Raw genomic sequence first — 25,299 nt, 5'->3', positions numbered from 1 at the left:
CCTGCCACGTCAATTTTCTCTGTTTCTTGTCAGGTCTGTGTTGCAACAAGGGCCAGGTGGGCGTTGTTTGCGTATCATCTGCAGGTGAACGCATGGCTAGCAGATCAGCATCAGTGATGTCGAAGGAAAAGGTGGCGTCTGAGGCATCGAGGTAAACTGAGGGGGGGTGATCTTGTTGGCAGCTGAGTGTCCACTATTAGCTTTACAAGGTCGGTACTCTCCTTTGCGTTTGGGGGTAAAATCATTGAAACAAGGGAGGGCATTTTGTCACTGCCTTTTGAACAGCACGCTTCCTCACCTTCGTTAGTTACACTAATTGCATTTATGGTTGCATTTTCACTTGCTGGTGTTAAGATTACGAGCGAAATTCGAGGTGTGACTTCCTCTAAGCGTCCGGGGGCCACAGGTCCTGCACCCGCAGAGATGGAGTTCATTTCGAGTGATAAATCAGGTTCGAGCACTAAGCCCACAGCCAGGACGCCTGATGTGTCTACCGGCTTGATGTTGCAACAAGATAGAGAGGCAATTGCGGTACAGTTCTGAGTGCTTACCTTTGCAATTGTTGCCTTCGCTTGTAGCAGCTTCAGCTGCTGTAGTCGATTTCGTGTGTGTGGTCCAGTGTCAGTAAGGGCCACTTCAAGATCACTAGACGACCGTGCCTCCATCCTGTGTTTTCTGGGCGTTCAGGGGTGGACTGGGGTAGACTGAACTCGACACCGAACGCCCCGCCGCGCTCCGTGCCGGAAGTTCGTTTTTAAAGACAGGCCATGGAATTAAAGTGGTAGTCCCAAAATTCACACATGCAGCTCCTCTCAGGAAAGAATAGCAGAACGGCTTCACAGTAACACAGACTGGGGTAGACTGAACTCGACACCGAACTCCGTGCCGCGCTCCGCGCCGGAAGTTCATTTTTAAAGACAGGCCATGGAATTAAAGTGGTAGTCCCAAAATTCAGACGTGCAGCTCCTCTCAGGAAAGAATAGCAGAACAGCTTCACAGTAACACAGACTGGGGTAGACTGAACTCGACACCGAACTTGCTACATTTCTACAACACTGCACTTGACAGGATAGCAACCCTTAACACCAAATTGTCCTCCTTCACCCCCTACCCTACACCGATCCCTCCTGATCCCATTGCCCCGACGTCCACTTTACCAACCTTCGACTCTTTCAAACCCATCTCCAGAGATGAGATCCTTGACCTATCATCAGCCAGCAGACCCTCTGGGTCACCCCTCGAAACATGTAATCGAAAATCGGCCTAGTTGCACACATAAGTGTCCTACACAGGCCTAAGGCAGAGGCAGCCAGAATCCAGTCTTGGTGACCAACCTCCATACTGCACACATTCAACTGATACCAAATACCACTACACCTAATGCTAGACTCGTCTAGCATCAGGCACTCGCATCAGCTGTGCACATAATCGGTGCACCCAAGCACCCTTTAATACACTGCTCTCTCTACTGACCTGGACTATGGTCCCCGAGGGCGTTCAACCCACCAGCGCTTTGAGGTCATACCAATGATATATAGAGTGCTATGTAAATGCCAAATAACATAACATAATTGCTGGTTAATACAAGAGAAGAACAAAAAGAAAGATGAGAACAGGAAGGTTGAGGAAGCTAAATGAGTTCAGAAGAAATTTTGCTATAGAAGGGGCAGTATGGACAAGCGGAGAAGGAGAAGGAACACAAGAAATAATAGTATGTCACTTGTGAATAATGCACACCCAATTGCCCAAAGTGGGTATGGTTTTTGGCCACGAGGTAGAGGTGTAGGTTTCAGAGGAAGAGGAGGCGGATTTCGGAACGCTGAAGGCAAATTTCAGAACGCCCAAGGTGGATTTCAAAATGCTCAGCATGTAAGTCAGAATACTCAGGAAGGAGGATTGGTCAGAGGGCCACCCCAAGTATGTTGGAATTGTGGGATGACAGGGCATATTGCACATGTGTATAGAAGCCAAGGACGCGTGCAACAAAATGGAAACCTTCAAGAGGGGGGACAGCTTATCCACCACAATACAGCACGTAAATACAAGAGGGCTTTGCCTAGGATAACACAACTTATCAGACACAGGCGCCGCAAACACATAGGCACAACAGCAGGGGTTGGTGCAAATGCACCCATCGCAAGGGCAATCACAACAATCACCTATACAAACACAATAGAATGCGAACACCGGGCAAATACTAACACCTAGGATAGGGGGTGTCACTGTGGTAGTAGGGAACACTTTCATGGGAACAGGGATGAATTTATACCTTCAATAGGATAGCTCACAGGGTGACTTGATGTGTTCAGCAAAATCAGTAACACCAGACGCCCAAGAGGAATCAAGGGTCGATGTGATGATAGGAGGCAAATACTTTTCTTTTCTTGTAGACGCTGGGGCGACTCGCTCTTGTATAAGGGAGGGAACATTTCAGATGTCAGCTATTGCCATGAATGCTCAAGGATTCTCTGGAGCTACGAAGTTAGTTCCTTTTACTGACAACTTACCTGTTTCTATAGTGGAATGTGACGTGTCTGTCCCCTTCTTATATTCACGACAGATGCCAGTTAACATCCAGGGAAGCAATTTAATGACGAAACTTAACATGATGATTTCGTTCACTGATCAGGGAACAGTGCGCTCCACTCCAGGAATACACTATTTAAATGTAGGAGAGTTTATACTGACATTTACAGGACAAGTGGCTCTAAAAGGAGTCCCCCGGTAGATCCGGATGTTTTCATGTATGGGGTGAGCATTCTATTAACATGGCTAACTCGATTAGTAGGTAAGATTGTGAGGATACCTGATGAGTTCTTATTCAGACCATAAGTACCTATGGATGAGGAGGAAGGACAGACCATTCCTACAGAATTAGAAGCAGCTATAGTACAAGGAGAAATAGCAATGCTTGAAGAAGTGGATGGCGAAGGAAGGTCATGGAGGACAGTGATAGTTCTTGAGGATACAGATTGACTGACATAACAGATGAAGATATGTTCAGAGATTAATGTATCGATGACGAGGTAGTGTTTTTCATAAGCATCACATACTGGATAAATATTGAGAAAAGGGAAGTCCCACAGCGAATGGTGCTATTGCGGCAACAACCAGCATTTTTCCAGGAAGATCTAGAAAAGGTGGCACGTGTACATTGGACTATCGGATCATATGATGTAGGCCTATTAAAGAGAAATGCGTTTTTCTCGATTCTGTTGCAAAAGGACTCACAAGACCTTCACATTCATTAAAAGAGACTAAAACATACTTTTGTACCTCAAGGGTATTGTGAGTCCCCATCAATCATTAACAGGGTCCTACAGATGGATCGAGGTAACATTGAACTCAAGAGTGAGGTTATTCAGTACGTAGATGACATAGTAATCTGCATACTAATCTGCAGTGAAACAGAGGATGAATGAGGACAATACTCTGTCCAGTTAATGTCGATATTAGCAAACAAGGTATACAAAGTAGATAAGGAGAAATTACAGTATTGTCAGGAAGAGGTGTTGTACACAGGGAAGTTAATTTCACATGAAGGAAAGAAAGTGACACGTGAAAGAGCTGAGGCTATCATGAGGACACCAAAACCAAATACAGTGAGGAACATGCAGCAGTTTCTGGGTTCATGCAATTATTGCAGGGCCTGGGTGTTCGAAAAGATAGAATGGACTGAAGAAATGGAGGAAGGATTTCAGGAATTAAAAAGAGCAATCTGTGCAGCTCTAGTTTTAGGGATTGCCAACTATAAAGAGGAATTGTATTTGTTTTGACATATCAATGGGTCTATTACAATGCGTCCAATATGAGACAGAACAATTATGCAGTTCACTAACCTGGGCAGCGGGCGGACTCCGTACCAGCAACAAGGCAGATAGTGAAGGCTTCCCGGGAAACCCTGCTCCCTCCCAGCCGTTAGCTTCAGCTGAGGAGGAACCACAGTCCCCAGGGAAAACCCTCCGGGGAAGAAAAACCCTGTGTTGTAGTGACAGGATACTGTAGACCTTCAGGATGAATCAGCCTGCTTCCCTTCAAAAGATCCAGTGCAGACGAAGCTGGTCCTGGACGGAAGAAAGGAGAGGTAAGTTTTCTCCACTTTCGATCGTCTGTTGTTGATACGAATAGCTATGTTAACTTACTCCGGGTATGGAGTTGAGAGATTCGAGAAGTCTGTGTAAAGTCTTCGAGAAGGGGGTGAGTCTCTTTAGGTTGGAAGCGGACCTTAGGGGAGAGGAGGTGAGCGGACGGAGTACGGAAAATGGCGAAGCGCCGATCTGGAGAGTAGCGACGCATTTGCTGAACTTCCTGGTCGGGTTATATGGAGTCACATGATCGTCGCGGCGTGAAGGAAAACAACGTGCAACCTCTGCAGCGGGAGCTTCACAATCAGATTCAGAGGCGTCCGCCATCTTGGGTGAGTAGGAATGCATTGTGTTGTACACCCGATGCTGTCGCCAAAGCGACCACCGGTGCAAAGGTGTAACAGTATGCCCCCTCCTACGAGGCGCATAACCCGGCTTCCCAGGGTGCCGCCTGAAAAACCGTCGAACCAACGAGGGAGCATGAACCCCCGATGCCAATTCCCAAGTCCGTTCGGCAGGAGAATAGCCCTTCCAGTCCACAAGAAATTGCAACCGGCCTCTGTGATATCTGGAATCGCAAATTTCTGCCACTTCATACTCTGGTCCCGTATCAGTCATCATCGGAGGAGGACGAACTGCAGGGGTGCGTTGAAATCTATCCTTCACGGATAGTTTGATCTGGGAGACGTGAAAGACCGGATGAAGACGGGCCCAGGAAGGAGGCAGCGCTAGTCGGACTGCCACCGGACCGACAAAAGATTTCACTTTAAACGGTCCAAAATATCTGGGCGACAGCTTGGACGGCACCAGATGTCTCGGGAGGAACCGGGCTGATAACCAGACCGCATCCCCGACTTGAAGGGATGGCAGATCTAGTCGACGGCGATTAGCTGCCCTCTTGGCTCGATCTTGGGCGGCCTGCAGAGCTATTCGAGCGAGCTGTTGACCCTTCTGAATACCATCGACTAGACTGTCTATTCCAGGACAATTGGCGGAGGACTTAGAGATGGACGGTTCAAAGGATGGATGAAAACCATAGGAACAGTAAAAAGGACTGGTCTTTAGTGCCGAATGACTGGCATTATTGTATGCATATTCAGCCAAGGGTAGGAGATCTCCCCAATCATCCTGTGCCGCAGAAACAAAACAGCGCAAATATGTCTCTAGTGTTTGGTTTAGGCGCTCAGTCTGCCCATTTGTTTGGGGATGATATCCTGAGCTAAGGGCTCTATTGATTCCCAATGATTGACAAATACCCTTCCAAAATTGCGAGATATATTGGGGACCCCGATCAGACACAATAGTGTTAGGAAGACCGTGTCTAGAGAATATTTCTGAAATAAAGATCTTTGACATAAGAGCAGCCCCAGGGAGTTTTTGCAGAGGAATGAAATGGGCCATCTTCGTGAAATAGTCAATAGTCACCATCACGGTGGTGTAACCCGAGGACAACGGAAGGTCGACAATGAAGTCAGTGGAAATGACTTGCCAGGGCTTGTCCGGAATTGGCATACAGGTGAGTAAACCAAAAGGTGGATACCTGGGAGTCTTAGACTGTAGACAAACCGTGCATGCTGATACATATTCTTGGACATCCTTGGTCATCCCTGGCCACCAAAAATGACGAGTAGTCAGCTCAAGGGTGTTTTGATATCCTCGATGCCCGGCTGCCTTGGAGTCATGACACATGAACAGGACTTCTTTCTGAAGTGTCGGGGTCGGAATGAATACTTGATCCTTAAAAAAGTAGTATCCCTTCTCCTGAGTCAGCGAATGAGTCTCTTGTAAGTTCCTGCAGATTGGATCTAGACGTGCCGTTTCCTGTCTGACAATATGTAGAAAATCAGTCACTGTTGCCAGAAATGTAGCTTTAGGAAAGAAAGGCTCAGAATGGAACTTTTTGATAGGAGGATCCTTTCTTGAAAGCGCATCTGCTCGGAGGTTTTGATTCCCGGGAAGGAAAGTAAATTCTATCCGAAACGGTAGAAAAAAATGAGCCCAGCGAGCTTGTCGACTGTTTGTAGTATGGGCTTGTTGCAATACTTTGAGGTTGTGATGGTCGGTTCGAACCTCGACCGGGTAGGCCGAGCCCAGCAATAGATGTCTCCACTCCTCAAAGGCTCGCTTGATTGCCAGCAATTCTTTATCAAGGACTGAATAATTTATTTCCGAGGAGGAGAAGGTTTTGGAGAGATAAGCAACTGGTCCTTCTTCTCCTGACTCGTCCTTTTGCAAAAGAATTGCTCCTAGAGCATGGTGAGACGCATCAGTCTCGACAATGAATGGTCGAGACTGGTCTGGGGTGAGCAAAACGGAAGCAGACGTGAAAAGATTCTTTAGTTCCGAAAAGGCTTTCTGCGCAGGGTCATCCCAAACGAAAGTCTTCCCCTTCTTCAGAAGACTGGTAATGGGAAGCACGGTCTCGGAGAATCCTGGGATGAATTTTCTATAAAAATTAGCGAACCCCAAAAATCGTTGGATCTCTTTGACGTTCGAAGGGGAAGGCCAATCTAATATAGCCGAGATCTTCCGAGGGTCCATAGAAATCCCCTGGGCAGACAGCACGAACCCAAGATACGTCACTTGGTTCCTGTGGAACTCGCATTTTGCCAGTTTGCAATACAGCTGGTTGGCCTTAAGTCGGTCTAATACCAAATTGACATGTCGGATGTGTTCCTCTATTTCCTGTGAAAAGACTAGAATATCATCCAAATAGACGATTACATAGTGAAGGAGTACATCGGCGAATAGATGGTCCATAAAGCGCTGAAAAACAGCGGGAGCATTAGCCAACCCAAACGGCATCACCCTATATTCGTAGTGACCGAATGGGGTCCGAAAGGCAGTCTTCCACTCGTCGCCAGGGGCGATGCGAATCAAGTGATATGCCCCTCGTAGATCCAACTTGGTATAGAGCGAAGCCCCTTGAACGGCTTCCAGAATGTCTGGGATAAGCGGCATTGGATACTTATCCGGGATGGTGACCTTATTGAGCCCTCGATAGTCTATGCATGGCCGTAGTTCCTCTGTATCCCTTTTGGGAATAAAGAATAACGAAGCACCGGCGGGTGATTTGGACTCAGTTATAAGACCGTTTTGAAGATTAGTCTGAAGGTAGTCTTTGAGAGCCTTTTTCTCCGGTTGGGATAAGATGTACATTCGGCCAAAAGGTATCGGTTGATCAGGGAACAAATCTAAATGACAGTCATCCCGACGGTGAGGAGGTAATGTAGGGTATTCTGGCTGAGAAAATATGGACTGAAATTGTTGATGACACCTCGGGATCTGACTGACCATCCCAATCGAGGAGCCTTCGGTTGGTACTACCATCATGGAAGGTGCTTGAATGCCAACAGATGATTGAGTAAGACAATGGGAAACACAATATTCGGAACCTAGAAACAAAGTTCCTGCCTTCCAGTTTATAAAAGGATTATGGGTTCGCAGCCACGGTAAGCCCAAAATAATGGGAAAATGAGCAGTTTTTATCAGGTCAAAAACTAACGTCTCCTGGTGGGTTGAAATTAGGCATGTAAGAGGAGTAGTCTGTTCTCGAATGGGTCCAGAACTAAGGGGACAACCATCCACCCCCTGAATGGGTGTTATACACGTCTTGGCGGATCTAATGATTCCATGCTTCGCAGCCCATTGGTCATCAATAAAGTTGCCAGCTGCTCCGCAATCGATCAATGCCGGAACCCCACGTAGCTCTAAGTCTGGTAATTTCAAGATCAGGGGAAGTACTAACATAGTGTGTTCCGTAATGTCCTCTTTAAGAGAAGTACCAAGTCTCTTTGGGGAACTCCTTTCAGGACCTCCTGCCGTGGTTCCCCTTACGACAGGGTTCTGGCGTTTCCCCGCATCGGATTCCTTGTCCGACGAGGAGGGACGACGGGACAATCCTTCAGCATGTGAGATGAAGCCCCACAGTACATACATAGGCCCTGACTCATCCGTCTTTCTCTTTCGCCCTCAGACAAAGGGCCTCTGGCCACTCCTATTTGCATGGGTTCGTCGGGTTTCTGAGATCGAGAAACCGGGGAAGGAGAACTGGAGAATAGTTGAGAGGGTTTCCCTCTCTTCTTCTCATGGAAGCGTTCATGGAGACGGTAATCAATCTGCATGGTGAGCGCAATCATCTCGGCTAAATTGGCGGGACGAGGAACCTTCGAGACTTCATCTTTCAGTTCCTCGGAAAGACCTCTGCGAAACAGCGTGAGGAGACCGTCATCCGGCCACCCTGTTTCAGCTGATAGCTGTTTAAATTGAGTCACGTAACTCATAAGATCCTTATTTCCCTGTTTTAAATCTAGCAGTTTCTCCTGAGTAGAGACTGAAATTTCCTGCCTACTAAACATAGACCGCAAACTGTTAGTAAAGGCTGGGTATGAGTCTAGAATGGCATTTTCTGAGGTGACTAAGGGAGTCGCCCAGGCCAATGCAGGGCCTGCCAAGTGGGATATCAGATAACCTACTTTGTCCTTATCAGAAGGGAAAAAACGTGCTTTGAAGGTAAACTGAACCAGGCAACTATCCAGGAACTCCTTGAGTTTGTGCGGGTTTCCGTCATACTTATCGGTATGCAAGGCATAAGGAGGAGTTTCTGAAAACGCTCGAGCGACCTGTTGTCTTAACTGAGCATTGTCTTGTTTTAGGGATTGCATCTCCAGAGACATAGACTGCATAGCAGCCATCAATTGTTGCATTTGTTGCTCCATCGGAGTCCACCGTCTGCACAAGAGCCTGATAGGATATTTCCCTATATTAGGGCGTCGCTAACTATTACAATGCGTCCAATATGAGACAGAACAATTATGCAGTTCACTAACCTGGGCAGCGGGCGGACTCCGTACCAGCAACAAGGCAGATAGTGAAGGCTTCCCGGGAAACCCTGCTCCCTCCCAGCCGTTAGCTTCAGCTGAGGAGGAACCACAGTCCCCAGGGAAAACCCTCCGGGGAAGAAAAACCCTGTGTTGTAGTGACAGGATACTGTAGACCTTCAGGATGAATCAGCCTGCTTCCCTTCAAAAGATCCAGTGCAGACGAAGCTGGTCCTGGACGGAAGAAAGGAGAGGTAAGTTTTCTCCACTTTCGATCGTCTGTTGTTGATACGAATAGCTATGTTAACTTACTCCGGGTATGGAGTTGAGAGATTCGAGAAGTCTGTGTAAAGTCTTCGAGAAGGGGGTGAGTCTCTTTAGGTTGGAAGCGGACCTTAGGGGAGAGGAGGTGAGCGGACGGAGTACGGAAAATGGCGAAGCGCCGATCTGGAGAGTAGCGACGCATTTGCTGAACTTCCTGGTCGGGTTATATGGAGTCACATGATCGTCGCGGCGTGAAGGAAAACAACGTGCAACCTCTGCAGCGGGAGCTTCACAATCAGATTCAGAGGCGTCCGCCATCTTGGGTGAGTAGGAATGCATTGTGTTGTACACCCGATGCTGTCGCCAAAGCGACCACCGGTGCAAAGGTGTAACAGGGTCAGTAATGACAGCAATACTCACACAAACAACAACATTGGGATATATCCTTTGGCATACTACTGTGGGATTTTTGATTCAGTTAATCCAGTTATAAGAGAACATTTTCCATGTGAACAATCTTTGGCTGCTGCCACATTTTCAATGGAGAAATCCACAAGTGTTACCATGGGATGTTCCATGACTCTTTACGTGGAGCATGCCTTATTTGCCATTTTAGAAAAACCCAAGGGTACATTAACGTCACAAGTACTGTTAACATACTTCTAAGGGCATTTTACAGTATATCCAAGAGTACTTTTTCCATACATCTAAGCGCAGCTACAGCACCTCCAAGAGTACCTTTACCATACTTCTAAGGGAACCTTACTGAACCTCCACGAGTACCGTTACCATACTTCAACAGGCACCTTACAAGTACCTCCAGTAGTACTGTTACCATACTTCTAATGGCATCTTAGAGTATCTCCAAGAGTATCGTTACCATACTTCTAAAGGCAGCTTACAGTACCTCCAAGAGTATGTTTCCATTCTTCTAAGGGCACCTTGCTGTACCTCCAAGAGTATTGCTACCATACTTCTAAGGGCACCTTACAGTACATCCAAGAGTACTGTTTCATACATTGAAGGGCACTTTACAGTACCACTAAGAGTACTGTTACCATTCTTCTAAGGGCACATTGCTGTACTTCCAAGAGTACTATTAGCATACTTCTAACACCTTACACTACTTCCAAGACTACCATTGCCAGGCTTCTGAGGGCACCTTACAGTACCTCCAAGTGTACCATTCCTAGACTTCTGAGGGAACCTTACAGTACCTCCAAGTGTATCATTGTAAAGACTGGAGGGGGGTGTCTGTACTTCTGCTCTCTATATGGTAGAGGAGAGGCACATAGGACCCCAGCCAAGATTCTCTATTATTGGTGATGGTCGAGCAATCAAGGCCTAGCTTCTCAGGAGGTGATGCAGGCTGGTTCTTAAGAACAGTGTGGTCCCCAAGCCCCCACAAAGGAATGTCCACACACTGTATTACTGAAAACACAGTTTTTATATAATTAATATTAAAAGGTATGTACACTATCACAATAACGCACTTTGTACTCAGAAATCAACAATGGTAAATATATACAACTCTAAAGTGGTACGACCAATATTATCAGATCTCATTGAAGTGCATCAACTATACGGTCAGAAAGTCACACAGATCAATAACAAGGAAACCAGCAATAGAGATAGGAAGGAAAGCAAGATTGGTTGAAACAATAGGCAGAATACTGGCCTCTACCGTTAAGCACAGTTCTGTGTGGAGATCCCCCACCTGGGCAACCTGAAAAATAAAGATATAGCACAAGCCCAGTCCATATATTGCTCAATAGTCTTGTTCTCTCCTATAATGTTTTACCCCCCAATGTACCTGGTGGAGTAGAGTTCTTCGAAGAAGCGTCGACGGGTCCTTCTTGAGTGACTCCCTTTGAAGCAGGAGTCACGGATCGTCGAGAGGCGTCAAAGAAGGTAAACTTGGCGTCGATGGCGTCGATGAGAAGTTCAAGGGGTGCCGAGACCACGGCGTCAATCCAGACGGTGTTCGTCGGCGACGTCCTGCAAGGGTGAGGTGTGCGGGGCACCTCGGCGATTGATTGTTCAGGACCGCAAAGAGTTTCTGAAGAACTGTGGCCCAGCAAGGGCGTTGAGTCGTTGAAGTCTTTGTGGCCTTCAGGTGGCGGGAAACCCACCAGCGGATTCTCCTCGGCGCATCGGCGGCCTTGACTTTCTCCGGCAGGACAAGGAGGTCAATGTTGCGGACAAGGGAGTCCTTCGATTCAAATGTTCTTAGGCAAAGGAGCGCCTTCTGGGGCAACACGACTTCGACGGGCCTCAATCGGTTACACAAACCTGCGAACCCTGGCGGATGGCAATGGACCTCGACAGCGGCGAAGTCCTGGTGCTTCACTTCGTTCTCCTCAGCGGCCCCCGTCTCCGGTCAGCAGCCTTTCGAGGGTCTGACTTCCAGGGAGCTTCGGCGAAGGTTAGCGGTGCTCGATGGTTCCTCGGAGCACGGGAAGAGGGCGCCTTACCAGGTCCTCTCTCGGATCAGTCTTCGACGAGTTCGGTAGTTTTCAGATCGGGTCGAAGCAAATGCAACAGAGTAATGTTAACATACTTCTAAGGGCACCGTTCAGTGCACCGTTCAGTACCTCCAAGTGTACCATTACCAGACTTCTGAGGGCACCTTACAGTACCTCCAAGTGGACCATTACCAGACTTCTGAGGGCACCTTACAGTACCTCCAAATGTACCATTACCAGACTTCTGAGGGCACCTTACAGTACCTCCAAGTGTACCATTACCAGACTTCTGAGGGCATCTTACAGTACCCCCAAGTGTACCATTACCAGACTTCTGAGGGCACCTTACAGTACCTCCAAGTGTACCATTACCAGACTTCTGAAGGCACCTTACAGTACCTCCAAGTGTACCATTACCAGACTTCTGAGGGCACCTTACAGTACAAGGGTACCTCCAAGTGTACCATTACCATACTTCTAAGGGTACCTTAGGGTACCTCCAAGAGTATGTTACCATTCTTCTAAAAGCACCTTTCAGTACCTCCAAGAGTACAGTTAGCATTCTTCTAAGGGCACCTTGCTGTATCCCCAAGAGTACCGTTACCAGGCTTCTGATGGCACCTTACAGTACCTCCAAGAGTACCATTACCCGGCCTCCGAGGGCACCTTACAGTACCTCCAAGAGTGCAATTACCAGACTTCTCAGGGCACCTTACAGTACCTCCAAGTGTACCATTGCCAGGCTTCTGAGGGCACATTACAGTACCTCCAAGAGTGCCATTACCAGGCTTTTGAGGGCACCTTACAGTACCTCCACGTATGCCATTACCAGACTTCTGAGGGCACCTTACAGTACCTCCAAGAGTCCAATGACCAGACCTCTGAGGGCACCTTACAGTACCTCCAAGTGTACCATTGCAGGCTTCTGAGGGCACATTACAGTACCTCCAAGAGTGCCATTACCAGACTTCTGAGGGCACCTTACAGTACCTCCAAGGGTCCAATGACCAGACTTCTGAGGGCACCTTACAGTACCTCCAAGAGTCCAATGACCAGACTTCTGAGGGCACCTTACAGAACCTCCAAGAGTCCAATGACCAGACTTCTGAGGGCACCTTACAGTACCTCCAAGAGTCCAATGACCAGACCTCTGAGGGCACCTTACAGTACCTCCAAGAGTCCAATGACCAGACCTCTGAGGGCACCTTACAGTACCTCCAAGAGTCCAATGACCAGACCTCTGAGGGCACCTTACAGTACCTCCAAGAGTCCAATGACCAGACCTCTGAGGGCACCTTACAGTACCTCCAAGAGTCCAATGACCAGACCTCTGAGGGCACCTTACAGTACCTCCAAGAGTCCAATGACCAGACTTCTGAGGGCACCTTACAGTACCTCCAAGAGTCCAATGACCAGACTTCTGAGGGCACCTTACAGTACCTCCAAGAGTCCAATGACCAGACCTCTGAGGGCACCTTACAGTACCTCCAAGAGTCCAATGACCAGACCTCTGAGGGCACCTTACAGTACCTCCAAGAGTCCAATGACCAGACCTCTGAGGGCACCTTACAGTACCTCCAAGAGTCCAATGACCAGACCTCTGAGGGCACCTTACAGTACCTCCAAGAGTCCAATGACCAGACTTCTGAGGGCACCTTACAGTACCTCCAAGAGTCCAATGACCAGACCTCTGAGGGCACCTTACAGTACCCCCAAGAGTCCAATGACCAGACCTCTGAGGGCACCTTACAGTACCCCCAAGAGTCCAATGACCAGACCTCTGAGGGCACCTTACAGTACCTCCAAGAGTCCAATGACCAGACCTCTGAGGGCACCTTACAGTACCTCCAAGAGTCCAATGACCAGACCTCTGAGGGCACCTTACAGTACCTCCAAGAGTCCAATGACCAGACCTCTGAGGGCACCTTACAGTACCTCCAAGAGTCCAATGACCAGACCTCTGAGGGCACCTTACAGTACCTCCAAGAGTCCAATGACCAGACCTCTGAGGGCACCTTACAGTACCTCCAAGAGTCCAATGACCAGACCTCTGAGGGCACCTTACAGTACCTCCAAGAGTCCAATGACCAGACCTCTGAGGGCACCTTACAGTACCTCCAAGAGTCCAATGACCAGACTTCTGAGGGCACCTTACAGTACCTCCAAGAGTCCAATGACCAGACTTCTGAGGGCACCTTACAGTACCCCCAAGAGTCCAATGACCAGACCTCTGAGGGCACCTTACAGTACCTCCAAGAGTCCAATGACCAGACCTCTGAGGGCACCTTACAGTACCTCCAAGAGTCCAATGACCAGACCTCTGAGGGCACCTTACAGTACCTCCAAGAGTCCAATGACCAGACCTCTGAGGGCACCTTACAGTACCTCCAAGAGTCCAATGACCAGACCTCTGAGGGCACCTTACAGTACCTCCAAGAGTCCAATGACCAGACCTCTGAGGGCACCTTACAGTACCTCCAAGAGTCCAATGACCAGACCTCTGAGGGCACCTTACAGTACCTCCAAGAGTCCAATGACCAGACCTCTGAGGGCACCTTACAGTACCTCCAAGAGTCCAATGACCAGACTTCTGAGGGCACCTTACAGTACCTCCAAGAGTCCAATGACCAGACTTCTGAGGGCACCTTACAGTACCTCCAAGAGTCCAATGACCAGACTTCTGAGGGCACCTTACAGTACCCCCAAGAGTCCAATGACCAGACTTCTGAGGGCACCTTACAGTACCTCCAAGAGTCCAATGACCAGACTTCTGAGGGCACCTTACAGTACCCCCAAGAGTCCAATGACCAGACTTCTGAGGGCACCTTACAGTACCTCCAAGAGTCCAATGACCAGACTTCTGAGGGCACCTTACAGTACCTCCAAGAGTCCAATGACCAGACTTCTGAGGGCACCTTACAGTACCCCCAAGAGTCCAATGACCAGACTTCTGAGGGCACCTTACAGTACCTCCAAGAGTCCAATGACCAGACTTCTGAGGGCACCTTACAGTACCTCCAAGAGTCCAATGACCAGACTTCTGAGGGCACCTTACAGTACCTCCAAGAGTCCAATGACCAGACTTCTGAGGGCACCTTACAGTACCCCCAAGAGTCCAATAACCAGACTTCTGAGGGCACCTTACAGTACCTCCAAGAGTCCAATGACCTTGCACCTTACAGTACCCCCAAGAGTCATTCTAGAATTATTTCCCACCAATGGCCGCTGACCTCTGTGCTTAGAGGTCAAGGTGTGAGCCTCTTCCTTGTGACAAGGCAGTGTGTTGTGTGCTCTGTCGCGACACAGCATAGCACCACTCGCAACATCGGGAAGACATACACTACATATGTTTTTATTTTTGTTTTCTAGAAAATGATTAACGTGTTTTGTTTTTTTTTACAAGTGAGGAAATGAGGATGTGGGACAACGAAAGTGTTTAGAAGCAACAACACACATTCCCCGGGGACAGGTGCAGCGCCTGCGCACGTGGCAAAGGCATTTCACGAGCGTCATTTACCAAAAAGCTTTCCCGCAGTGGCTTCTGGGAAGGACATCATCATTTCCAAAGATGTGGCTTAATAAAAAAACTGCTCTTGAAAGATCACATCATCGGGTGGGGCGGGGGCGCTTTAGAGTTACCCAAAACATGCATCCCACTTCACACATCCCACCCCGATCCTCTCTCTGCACATCACCCTGCCCCTCTCTCTCCATATCACCCTGGACCTTTCCTCTAGTCACCGTGCACCTCTCTCTCCACATCACCCTGGACCTTTCCTCCTGTCACCCTGCACCTCTCTCTCCACATCACTCTGGACCTTTCCTCCTGTCACCCTGCACCTCTCTATCTATATCACCCTGGACCTTTCCTCAGGTTACCCTGCACCTCTCTCCACATCACCCTGGACCTTTCCTCCTCTCACCCTGCACCTCTCTCTGCATATCACCCTGGACCTTTCCTCCTGTCACCCTGCACCTCTCTCTTCACATCACCCTGGACCTTTCCTCCTGTCACCCTGCACCTCTCTCTCCACATCACTCTGGACCTTTCTTCCTGTCACCCTGCACCTCTCTCTCTCTACATCACCCTGTACCTTTCCTCAGGTCACCCTGCACCTCTCTTTCCACATCACCCTGGACCTTTCCTCCTTTCACCCTGCATCTCTCTCTCCGCATCACACTGGACCTGTCCTCCTGTCACCCTGTACCTACCTCTCCACATCACCCTGGACCTTTCTTCCTGTCACCCTGCACCCCTCTCTCCACATCACCCTGGACCTTTCCTCCTGTCACCCTGCACCTCTCTCTCCACATCACCCGGGACCTTTCCTCCTGTCACCCTGCACCTCTCTCTCCACATCACCTTGGACCTTTCCTCCTTTCACCCTGCACCTCTCTCTACACAACACACTGGACCTTTCCTCCTGTCACCGTGCACCTCTCTCTCCAAATCACCCTGTGCCTTTCTGTGAAAACATAAAAATAATATGAGGCCGGGAAGCCCAAAAAGAAACACACCAACACAGGTTACAAAGTACATACAAGTGCTTTATTTAAAAGCTACAACAGTTACCAAAGTCAATTGACAAACGGATAGCTATTCGGCTCTCAGAGTAACATAACGAACTTCAACGAGAGTTCACTGCGTTAGTGAGAGAGACCGTACATTGGAATACTTGGGTCTTTTATACCCTTTATCCAGCCCTTGGCCAACCCTCTCGCGGGTTAACCATTCTAGGAGTCGGGCCTATGGGTTCCTTGCCAGGTCAATCCTATAATATATGCATTCTGATTAGTTTCGCTGATATAGTTATACATTTACACATAGGTCAACAGTAGGACAAGGTCTCAGTTCGCGACCCCGACAAGTGGCCTGCAGGCATATTAATTATTTGTGTGTACGGAGGTCACAACGGCCAGAATCTTACTCAGAATGTCATTCGGCCTCGATTTTGATGTTCAGGGTGACTTCCATATAACAAGAGAACCTAAAATGGCGGCTTAATCCAAGATGGCGACTTAAATTACTTTCTCTGAGGTCAAGACCTTGCCGTGGAGTTTGTTCACATATGATGTTTAGACAACTTGGCGTAGGCCAATACACATACAATTGTTGCGATAGGAGGCATAACATTGTTTCAATTCCGAAAAACCCTCCTTTTGGCCTATGCCAAGTGCTAATATCATTTCTAATATCTTTGTAAATAACTCTATGCATTGTCATCCATACATCCTGGATCATTATCTGTAATGTCTATAGCCATTAGGTCGTTCATCAGAACTTCTTGTAACACAAACTCTTTAGATGCTGTATCTGGGGCATATATTTTGTGCCCTACTGTGCTCACTGCTTGAGCACAACATCCCCCTAGCATTGCACATACACTAGGTAGACATTGGAAACAGCAACAAAGGAATAGCAGGATTCCCAAAATAACCAGGATAACAGAAAGCACCTTCCAACCCCAGGATCGTAGAGAATCCCAGAACCAGGCGCTAATATTCCAATCTCCCACAGGAACATGCACTTCAGAACTAAGGATGTGCAAGTTCTGTATTGCTTTGAAAATTGTCGGTGAGGAATCTGGTACGAAAACACAACAAGCGGACCCCACTAATTTGCATACTCCACCATGTTCTGCCAAAATGACATCTAATGCCATCTGATTTTGGAGTGCTACCAATCTTATTGCTTTTTGTTCTAGTGTCATATTGTAGAGTATATCCGTGGTCCGGTTGATGGTTCTCTCCAGTACCCTTGCTAGTCCCCTAATATTTTCAGAATTTGCTATCTGTCCCCAAAATGGCACAACTGATTTTGCTATATCTCCCAATACTTGCCCAGGGGTATCTCCGTTCTCGTCCCGTCGTGGGCGAGCCTTAGAAACCTCCAAAGTACTAGCTATGAATACCCCAGGTAACAGGATTCCTAAATAACAGGTTCCCTGCCAATCCTTGGGCAACCAGGGAAATGCTGAACTACCACAAACAAAATAGACAGGCCCCCCTACATACAGAGGCCTGTTCTCTCCGGTCAAATTTACAATGTTCACACAACCTTCAAAATCTCCCATTGACCGAGTGCCATTTCTTTGTACACAGAAGGGGACTGAATCAGGGCTATGATTAATAGAGTAGGAAGGAGGCACGGCGTCCTTATTGCCTATCAGAGCCATTATAAAGGAAATTAGAGTTTGAAAAGGAAGAGATAGTTTATCAGATGGCCTAATAGAAGCAACATTAGGTTTACTTCTATTTGCAAAAAGCGAGCATCCCAGGGGAGTCAATTCACGTTTTTCAAAATCATTTAAATTAGTTCCATCACAGTTCCCTGAGATGCTATCATTCAACGGCCAAAGAATAGTGCTCTAAGAGAGGCATAGCAAGCAGTCGTTAAAGGTAAAGGGTGAATATACCATCCTAGCCCCTTGTTCCCATGTTGCGGTAAATGGGTACAAATCCAGCAATTACTCTTATTAAAAATGGCATGCGTCGAATTCATTATTATCATTAAAGTGTTATTATGGTACTTTCGTCTATGCTGGGAGTCTCTAGGTGACAGAGTGTGAAGGTGTACAGAGGGAGACAAAACAGTCGGTACAATTTCAATTGGCAGTAGAGGTTTTAGAGGGTACATTTCTTCGAAGTACCAAAGTCCCACAGCAGTAACTATACAAATTCCAATTATTATTAACACAACACAGCAATACGTTTTTGGGGCCCATGCGCTTTGTTCGTTGTCCGAGTTGGTCACCCCCTTATTTACAAGTCCAATGCGAACAGCAGCGGTGGAGGTGGCAGGCATCGTAGTTTCTCAATCGACAACCCCAATGTTCGTTGCTGGCGACACTACGGTCGCGTGACTTCTTAGTCCTTCCCCAACCCTAGCCAGCAGAATCCCTTTTTTCAACAAAAACTTCCTTTTGCAGGAGAAAAACTCTCAATGACTTTTTCTTTCCAGATTCACAGGCAAAACCTGTGCCGTAGTTCTATTTTCTTTGTCGAAGGTCGTACCTGGTGGTACCCAATGCTGTTTGATCCGGAAATAGGGTAACGCCACTTCCTGAGGGAAGCAACGTATCGGAGGTGACGGAAGTCGCAGAACTTGAAACAATGTTTTCCGGAAGTGACTTTTTCAAAGAGTGCAGAGACAAAATGGACTGTTCCCCAAGCTCCACGGGCTCAGAGAAATTCTCCGGCGCACTCACAGCGCTGTTTGCTACTCCAGGATCAGAGATTGTAGCATCAGCGAGGGGTTCTGCTTCTTCTGTAACGTGTGGCGTCGGGTGAGGAAGTTTCTTGACATGCGTCGCGTGGATCCAATGCTTCTTTCCAGCCACCCGCACTGCTGTTTGGGTGACCAACAGTACCTGGTGGGGTCCCCGCCAGCGAGGCGCGAGACAGGAAGACCTTTCGTAGGCCTTCACTAGGACCCAACTTCCAGGCTGAATATCGTGTCCTGGGCCCGTAAACCGTACAGGTAAAGCTGATTGGACCTGATGATAAATGAGATACAGATTTTTAGTCAACTGGTTATAGTAGTCTACAAGCAATACATTTTCTACCTCCCTCAATGCTTTAGGCTTCGGAAGACCCCAAATGAACAGAGCAATTGCACTATCAGGGGACCATGCTGAATCTTGGTCCCATGTGAGGTTAGGAACCCTCTTTCCGACCAAAGCCTCCCAAAGTTGTGAGCCACCCCAAAGGCGTACTGGCTATCAGTATATATGTTTACTGTATGCCCTTCGGAGAGTTCACAAGCTCGGGTCAACGCTATAATCTCTGCGGCCTGCGCGGAGTTATGCGGAATTCTCTTAGTTTCAACAACCGTACTCAATGTAGTAACTGCATAGGCAGCTGTAGATGTACCATCTGGGAGTTTGAAGCAGGAGCCATCACAAACAGCTCCCCTTCTGCATTGCCCAAAGGAGTATCTATAAGATCTATCCTGCCCTTCGTTTCTTGTTCAGTGGTATACAGGCAGTCATGCAGTTCTTCGTCACCGCAAACAGTATTTTGCGGGAAAGGTAGAAGTTCAGCCGGATTAAGAACACAACACATCTTAATTTGAATGCGAGGGGCAAACAGAATTAATTCATACCTTGTCAGCCGGGCAGAGGTGAGGTGTTGCATTTGAGTCTTATTCAATAGGACATCTACAGAGTGAGGTACCATCAAAATTAAATCATAGTCTAGGACCATTCCCTCACTCTGTTTTACAGACGCGGCAGCAGCAGCGACAGCTCGCAAACATCTTGGCAAAGCGCATGCGACAGGATCAAGGGCGGAGGAGTAGTAGCCGCACGGCCTATTCTTCCCTCCGTGTTCCTGTGTTAACACAACCAAAGCACATCCATCACATTCATGCACAAACAACACAAAGGCCTTGTCATAATTTGGAGTACCCAGAACCGGTGCAGAGCATAACAAGGTTTTGAGAAGCTCAAATGATCGTTGATGTTCCGATTTCCATGGCAGCGGCAAAGAAATGCCCTTCTTCGTCAAAGCCAACATCGGTTTTATCACTAGTGAAAAGTTCGGGATCCACAACCTACAGTAAGAAGCCATACCTATTAAGGCTCTGACTTCCTTCTGTGTATTTGGAACAGACATGCCAGAAATGTGTTTTATTCTTTCAGGTGTCAATCTTCTCCCCTCCTTTGACAGGAGGTAGCCTAAATAGGCGACCTCCTGACAACAATATTGAAATTTTTTGAGCGAAGCTTTATGACCATTTTTAGCTAGATGAACAAGCAACAGTACAGTGCCTTCTTTACAAGCACTTTCAGAATCTGCGGCCAAAAGCAAGTCATCGACATACTGAAGCAGTGTACAAGTAGGCGGCAATTCAAGGGTATCAAGCTGCTCTTTCAAAGCTCTACTATAAATGCTTGGACTTTTTTATTATTTATTTACTTGTGTGCAATCAAAGGAAAATTGATTTTTACAAGAAGTTGATGAATACAGTAGATGTAAATCAAAAAGAAAATCAAGAGAAAAGTTCGCCAAGGTAAAACTCAGCGACTAAACTTCACAGAAGTTTTCAGAGTTGCACAAAAAACAGTTAAACAGCCATGGTCGGCAGATCACTAGCTAAGCCGCCGATTTTAATGAAGGCTGCTTCCAATATTTTGGCCGTGGCTACCGCCCATCGAGGCTTCTCGCCAGATATTAAACGGCACCACCACGTGTGCTCCTCGATCAAGACCGAGTCAAGCCAAAGCGGAGTCAAAAATGGGGCGCGAATGTCGTTCAAAGCCGGGCAGTTTAAGAGCAGGTTGCGATGTTCTCCACCGAGCCAGGGTCTTCACACAATCTGCATGTAATTGAACTGGCCTGCAGTCTTCTTCCTAAAATTTCACGGGTGTGGAGCAGATTTAAGCGAGCCCTTAAGAAAGTTGAGCGCAGTTTTTTATCTGGAAATCGCAGACAGTACATCATGGGAAGATTCAATTTATTGTAGGTTGGAGGTAAATGGTTTAAGCACTTGGTGGAAGCTGCTTTGTCCATGGTGGTGATCCAGTCCTCCAATTTTAGTTTTTCACTTACTCTTTGCGGGTTCGTTATTAAATCATTGAGTGAGCATTGCAGGGCTTCCAGTTTGGTTTTTTGCAGAGAAACCCACTTTTGGACCGACTTAGTAGTGGTTGATTCAAGTTCCTGCCCAATTATTTTGAAGATTGGCAGGCTGTCTTTAATTAGGGTTTTCCTGAATAGGGCAAGTGCAGCCCCGCTGACGGTGGCGCTTAGAGACAAAAGGCCCAACTCTCGTCTGATCGCTTCTATGGGAATAGCATTCGGCAGACCTAAAAGGGACATCCATATGTAGGCCTCTAGTTTCCGCCATAGTTGGGGAGGTACAGTGAACATGGCATCCATGCCGTAGGTCAGAGAGGGCACCATTTTGCCCTTATAGAAATTGATGGCCGGCATTAGTGAAAATTTGCCAAATTTCCTGTCAAGTGCTCGTAATTGGGAGGTCAGTTGTTTTGTTTTGGTCCAGAGATGTTGCTGCATTTTGATTTCATATGCCAACCCGTCTAAGAGCACACCTAGATATTTAAATTGTTGGACCACTTCAATTCTGGTTTCGCACACTGACCAAGACCAAGTGGTTTTCGGCTGGTGGCGTGAAGAGGACAGGATCATAATTTTGGTTTTGGTCTGGTTGGACTTTCAGTATACCCTTGAGGTGCACCAGTAAATGTGAATTAACGTCCCCCCAAGGTGAACGCAAACAAATATCTACTCTCCTTGTGTATCGGAATACTAAAGAAAGCATTCTTTAGATCCAGAACACTAAAGTGCGTAGCTGTAGCAGGGATCATTGTTAGTATCGTTGTTACATCAGGCACAATTGGAAATTGTGGGGCGACAACTTTGTTAATAGCACGAAGATCAATTATGAAACAGTATGGGATTGCATTGTCGCCTTTCTTGTATACAGGCAAAATCGGGCTGTTACATAAACTACCTGCAATCTCTTCAATCACCCCTCGATGCACAAAATCGGAGACAATGCACTTCAAAGCACGCTCGCCCTAAACTGATATTTTATATTGCGGAATGCGTGGTAGTTTAACTCCATGCTTCAAAACTATTTTAACTGGCTCAATCTGTAGCACCCTGACATCATTGTCGTCAACCGCCCATAAACATTCTGGAACAACACTAAACTCAGGAGGCAATGGTCGAATCAAAAACTGAGAATTGGGAAGTTGCTGTGGTGAAACCGTCAGTCGTACTCCATCAGAGGAACAATGAATTACTGCATTTAGTTTCTTCAACAAATTTAACCCCAGCAAATTCTCTCCACAGTTCGAAGTCAGGAGGAAGGGACAATGGTCCGTGAAGGGACCCAAAGAAACAGAAACCGGCGAAGAAACCGGGCAAGCAATTGGTATACCAGAAAACCCTACAGAAACATTTGTTTGCCCTGACAGTGGAATGTTTGGAACCCAGGAATGATCAATGGAGCACTTCTGTGCTCCAGTGTCTATCAAAAACTGATGTTTCCTATTCCCCACTAACAATTCAACGTAGGGACCTTTCTGATTAACGGGAATAGGTGAAGTTTCCAAACCCTGCTTCGGGCAGTCCTAACGAAATAAAATGTCATCGGAAGGAAGCTCTTCAGAAAGGTAGGCATCAGAAGGGTGATCAAATATGTTTCTTGTGTCCACACTTGAAGTCTGATTTTCCCGTGTAAAAGGTTGCTGAGGATCTTGTGAAAACTGACCTCTATCAGGGCCCCCCGCTCCGGGGCAACCTCTAGGTTATCTACCCATACTCCCAAATGCATTGTTTGACCTTTGGCGAAGGACGGGGCACTGTGCTCGCCAATGACCTTCCTGGCGGCAATAGGCACATTGATTAACATTCACAGGACCCAAAGGAGCGTTTCCTTTTGGGACATACTGACCTCTGATCTGTGAAGTACCTCCTCTGGGATTTCTAACAATTTGTTGTAACAATACTTTAGTCTTCAAATCTCCTTTCCTCTTCTCTATTTTCTCTTTTTCATTATTAACACGGTTCTCATAATACTGAGCCATGTGCAAAACTTCAGATTGGGATTTCGCCTGCCAAGCGCTCTCAGAGGACATAATCTGTGACTGGATGTCGGGCAACAATCCACGTACAAATTTGTCCACAAACAACCTTTTCCCAGACTCTGTGCCCAAGTCCTGTCCACTGAAGTCAGAGAATACCTGTTCGAATCTATTAAAGAATTCGGTGGCACCTTCAGTTTTTCCTTGAACACAGGCCGTAAGCTTGTCCCAAATAATTCTTTTCTCTGGAATTATATTTTTTAATTTTGCGACAATTCTATCAGGCAAAGTAAGTATTACCTGAGGTGGTTTCTCACCAGCTGGTCTTTCCCCATCAAACCTAGTCATGTTAGCCCACGTATCTCCCAACCCTGGCACATCGTCTATTGTCCGAACCTGCTTCCATAAATCTACGGGCAGGAGTACAGGGAATAGCAAGTCAATATCACTGAAGGTGAACACAGAGGACTGCAAAACGGACTCTATCTCTTTGTAAAACCCTGTCGGGTTTTTCCTGATATCGGGAATTGATTGTCTAATAGTGTTAACTTCCTGTCGTGAAAACGGGACGTGAACAAATTGTGATACATAATGTGCAGGGATATCCACAGCTGGTGCACCAGTCCCAGCGTTAGCGGGAATCTCAACCTTTGGGACAAATGTCGGAGGAACCTCTCTCATAGGCAACTGAGATTTAGGTAAATCCGACCGCTTACCAAGCAACAGAGCCAGGTCGAGCGCTAAGGCAGTCAAAGAAGTATCGGGCGAAAAAGCCCTTTTACAAATTCCCAATAACTCTATAGGACAACTAACCTTCCTCCTTACACATTCTTCCTGCAGGTATTGTACCATTACCTGAATCACCTTCCTTTGCATTTCTACTGTATACTGACTATACGTGTCATATACTTCATCTGGCGGTATCTGTCAGGACATGAATCCTTCCAGTATGGACCCACAGGGGGACCAAAACTTAAAGACTCCAAGGTTAGCAGGGGCTAGCAACATTAGAAACAGACTACTTCCTCACAGGAGACTGTTATGTTCCATTTGCAGGAGAATGGCAGTAAAGACTTCATTACCCAGATCCCCCTGGGCACAGAACTACAAGACCAAGCCCAAGAGGGGCGGGACTTGCGCGCACGTGCACACAAAGAAAACCCAGGCACGGGGCTTGTGCTTAAGCTCCCGGCAGGAGAAGACGTGTTCGGAAGAGCTCCGAGGTCGGGGATCAGCACGAGGGGCCACGCCCCAACCAGCTCCCATTCTGGCCCCTCGCCAAGAAAAGCTAAGTAGCGCTTGCGCTGGGGGGACTCCAGAGATAAGGGGAGAACGTATGGTGAAGCCACCACGGAGGTCCAGGAAGGCAGTTGGGGGCACGCGCAAGGGGGACTCCGCCCGCATTTACTGACCCCCTTGCCAAACAAAAGCTAAGTCACGATCGGGCATTGCACCGCGAACCTGGCATATTGCGCGTGTAACCCTGGGGAAATCCCGAACCCAGCGCAGTGCATGATGTTTGCATGGCAATAGCCACGTGGGGAAATATTGTAGAGCAGAGTGCTCAAGCCGCTGCAAGCCACGTGCGGCCGACACCGCGCTTCCTTGGTTTATAGGCGGATCGACCCTGTGGCTTCATCAGTACAGTGCGGGGCCCCACGCGGCGACACCGCGTTGTTGGTTGACTGAACAAACCCGTGCACAAACTAACTACTAACTAAAAGTGCTCTGAACTGTAGCATACGCAATAGGGTGTGAATAGCCAATTGCATGCTCATGCTGGCCAGTGAAGTTCTGAGTGTGTGTGTGTGTGTGTGAAGTAACACACAAGGTTGTAACTCCATGCTCTCTTGCAGCGGTAATACGCTCCAGATTACGACCGGACCAGAGAGTACGCAGGCAGGAGGCCAGTACTCACCCCAGAGCTAAGTCTATTTCCATCTTCTATGACTCACTGCTGTATATGTATACACTGTTCCTTTTGAATGTATATTGAATGTTTTATCCGATGTTCCCCTCCCTGTCCACTTCCCCTCACCTAACCCTCTCACCGGTTACCCTACAATTGAACCTATCCAACCATCGAGTCCCTAACCCTCTGTCCCCGCTG

The 25,299-nt window shown here is 47.5% G+C and overlaps 1 protein-coding gene across 1 annotated transcript; it reads left to right on the top strand.

Moving 5' to 3' along the window:
- Positions 1-423: 423 nt before the first annotated feature.
- On the top strand, positions 424-15,014 carry LOC138471422 (involucrin-like). The gene is made up of 3 exons (XM_069609059.1): positions 424-531; positions 12,556-14,884; positions 15,004-15,014. Exons 1-3 carry the CDS (start codon positions 424-426, stop codon positions 15,012-15,014), a joined length of 2,448 nt encoding a protein of 815 aa, XP_069465160.1.
- Positions 15,015-25,299: the final 10,285 nt, after the last annotated feature.

This window comes from Ambystoma mexicanum, chromosome 8, assembly GCF_040938575.1.
Source record: "Ambystoma mexicanum isolate Mex_15411 chromosome 8, UKY_AmexF1_1, whole genome shotgun sequence".
Lineage (NCBI taxonomy): Eukaryota > Metazoa > Chordata > Amphibia > Caudata > Ambystomatidae > Ambystoma > Ambystoma mexicanum.
Note: the sequence above shows the minus strand (reverse complement) of the source record. Positions and strands in the feature narration are given on the sequence as shown.